The 1,655-nt window shown below is 38.8% G+C and overlaps 1 protein-coding gene across 1 annotated transcript in view; it reads left to right on the plus strand.

Annotated features, from left to right (window-relative positions):
• LOC111871038 overlaps nucleotides 1–1,618 on the plus strand; it is a gene marked incomplete at its 3' end in the record, with an annotated part of 8,592 nt that extends 6,974 nt beyond the window's left edge. The window contains exon 5 of the mRNA XM_023863768.1: nucleotides 1,454–1,618. Coding sequence (XP_023719536.1) covers nucleotides 1,454–1,618 — 165 coding nt within the window. The remainder of the gene's footprint in view (nucleotides 1–1,453) is intronic.
• Nucleotides 1,619–1,655: the final 37 nt, after the last annotated feature.

The following is a 1,655-nucleotide window of genomic DNA, read 5'->3' on the forward strand; positions in this document are numbered from 1 at the left end:
CCCCACGGGGAAGAATGCAAGGCCTCACAGAAGATGTTTGGTTTACGGAAAAGAGAGCCAAATGAGAGATACGCAGTACTGGTGTGGTGAAGTGAGACAGCGCTGTGTATAGTAGAATGCTTCAATGCGTACCATACTCCGTTTACGAGATACAGGGCGCTCATATTATAAGGCAAGGTTATAAAACCATCTTTTAAGATCATTTTAGTGAAAGTTTCATGCTTCAAAGCGTACCATTCACTGCTCAAATTCTAAACAAACTGCTTCCATTGCCGAGATACCGGCTGCTCATATTATAAGGTAAGGTTATAAAACCACCTTTTTAGATCATTTTAGTGAAAGTTTCATGTTCCTATCTCATAGAATTTAAGAACAATGATGAATAAATCATTTTCGAGCAAAATTTAAATGGCCGGCTGAATATATTACCGCAGGAGAGGCGGCCGCAGAATTTAAATCACCGCGCGAAAGGGTTAATGAACATCAAAGATAATTTCTATTTGTACATATAGATGGAGGATCTTACTTTCATAGCTCTGCGTTTCACAGCAACTGATGCACTGCTGGCTGCAGGGCACCTACAAATTTTGCCAATGAATCAGTATGCTTGTGTTCAATAACGTTTTGAATGAAGTATACAATTCACAAGTCACAGAAGGTGTTGAAAATGCTGTCCCCCTACACATAGACATGCCTTGCACCAGCAGAAGGGGTTGTGATTAACCCTTAAAGGTGTTCTGCCAGAATTTTTACAATTTCCCTATGATTATTTTTTTTAGTTCCCCTTCGTGGGGTTTACTCTTTTAAACTTTGTCCTGCAAAGAACCACAGAAGAAAATACAGGGTTACTACAAATGATTCATTCCATTTCAAAACACAATATTTTCCAAAATATTACACATACAAATATGATTGATACATGAAAAGAACCATAAACTCAACTTCCGATACCACCGCAGAATGCTCTGTTTCTGTGGTGGTTCTTTTCTGTGCTCTGCTCTGAATGCATGCTGCATTGCAATAACAGATGAACATCTCACATATTCCAACACACAGAAACTCTTTTCCAGCTTCATCACCATTTTGTGAGACACTGCACTCACGCTGCCAACTGGTGTATCACGATGCAAACTTGGTGAGTTTGCGGTTCTTTTCATATATAGTCATCTTTGTATGTTTAATACTTCGCAAAATATAGTGTTTTGAAATGGAATGAATCATTTGTAGTAACTCTGTATAAGAATTAAGGTCGGGTGAATGTGCCTGCCAAATACCAATGCTGATATTTCTGTCCCTGAAGGTATCGGACAAAGCCTGCATAGACGTACATGAAATGTGGGCAGTAGCTGAGTCTTGCTGAAACCAGCCATAGTGTCTTTCTGCTTTTGTAACTCGAAAGAATTGTCGGATAATGACCTGTATATATGTTTCACAATTAATTGTTCTGTTAAAGGAATGCTGGTAGAGCAATCATCTTTGCCCTTACAGCATACCAGACTCCAACTTTCATTTAATGGAGCCATACCTCATGGGTTAGATGTTGATTCTGTGAATTCCAGTAGCAATAATTTCTCGTATGTATGTGTCACTACTAGTGAAACCATGCTTCGTCAGAAAAGTATGTCAATTGTGGATCAATCTCATCTTCAATGATA

This window comes from Cryptotermes secundus, unplaced genomic scaffold (genome assembly GCF_002891405.2).
Source record: "Cryptotermes secundus unplaced genomic scaffold, Csec_1.0 scaffold5331, whole genome shotgun sequence".
NCBI lineage: Eukaryota > Metazoa > Arthropoda > Insecta > Blattodea > Kalotermitidae > Cryptotermes > Cryptotermes secundus.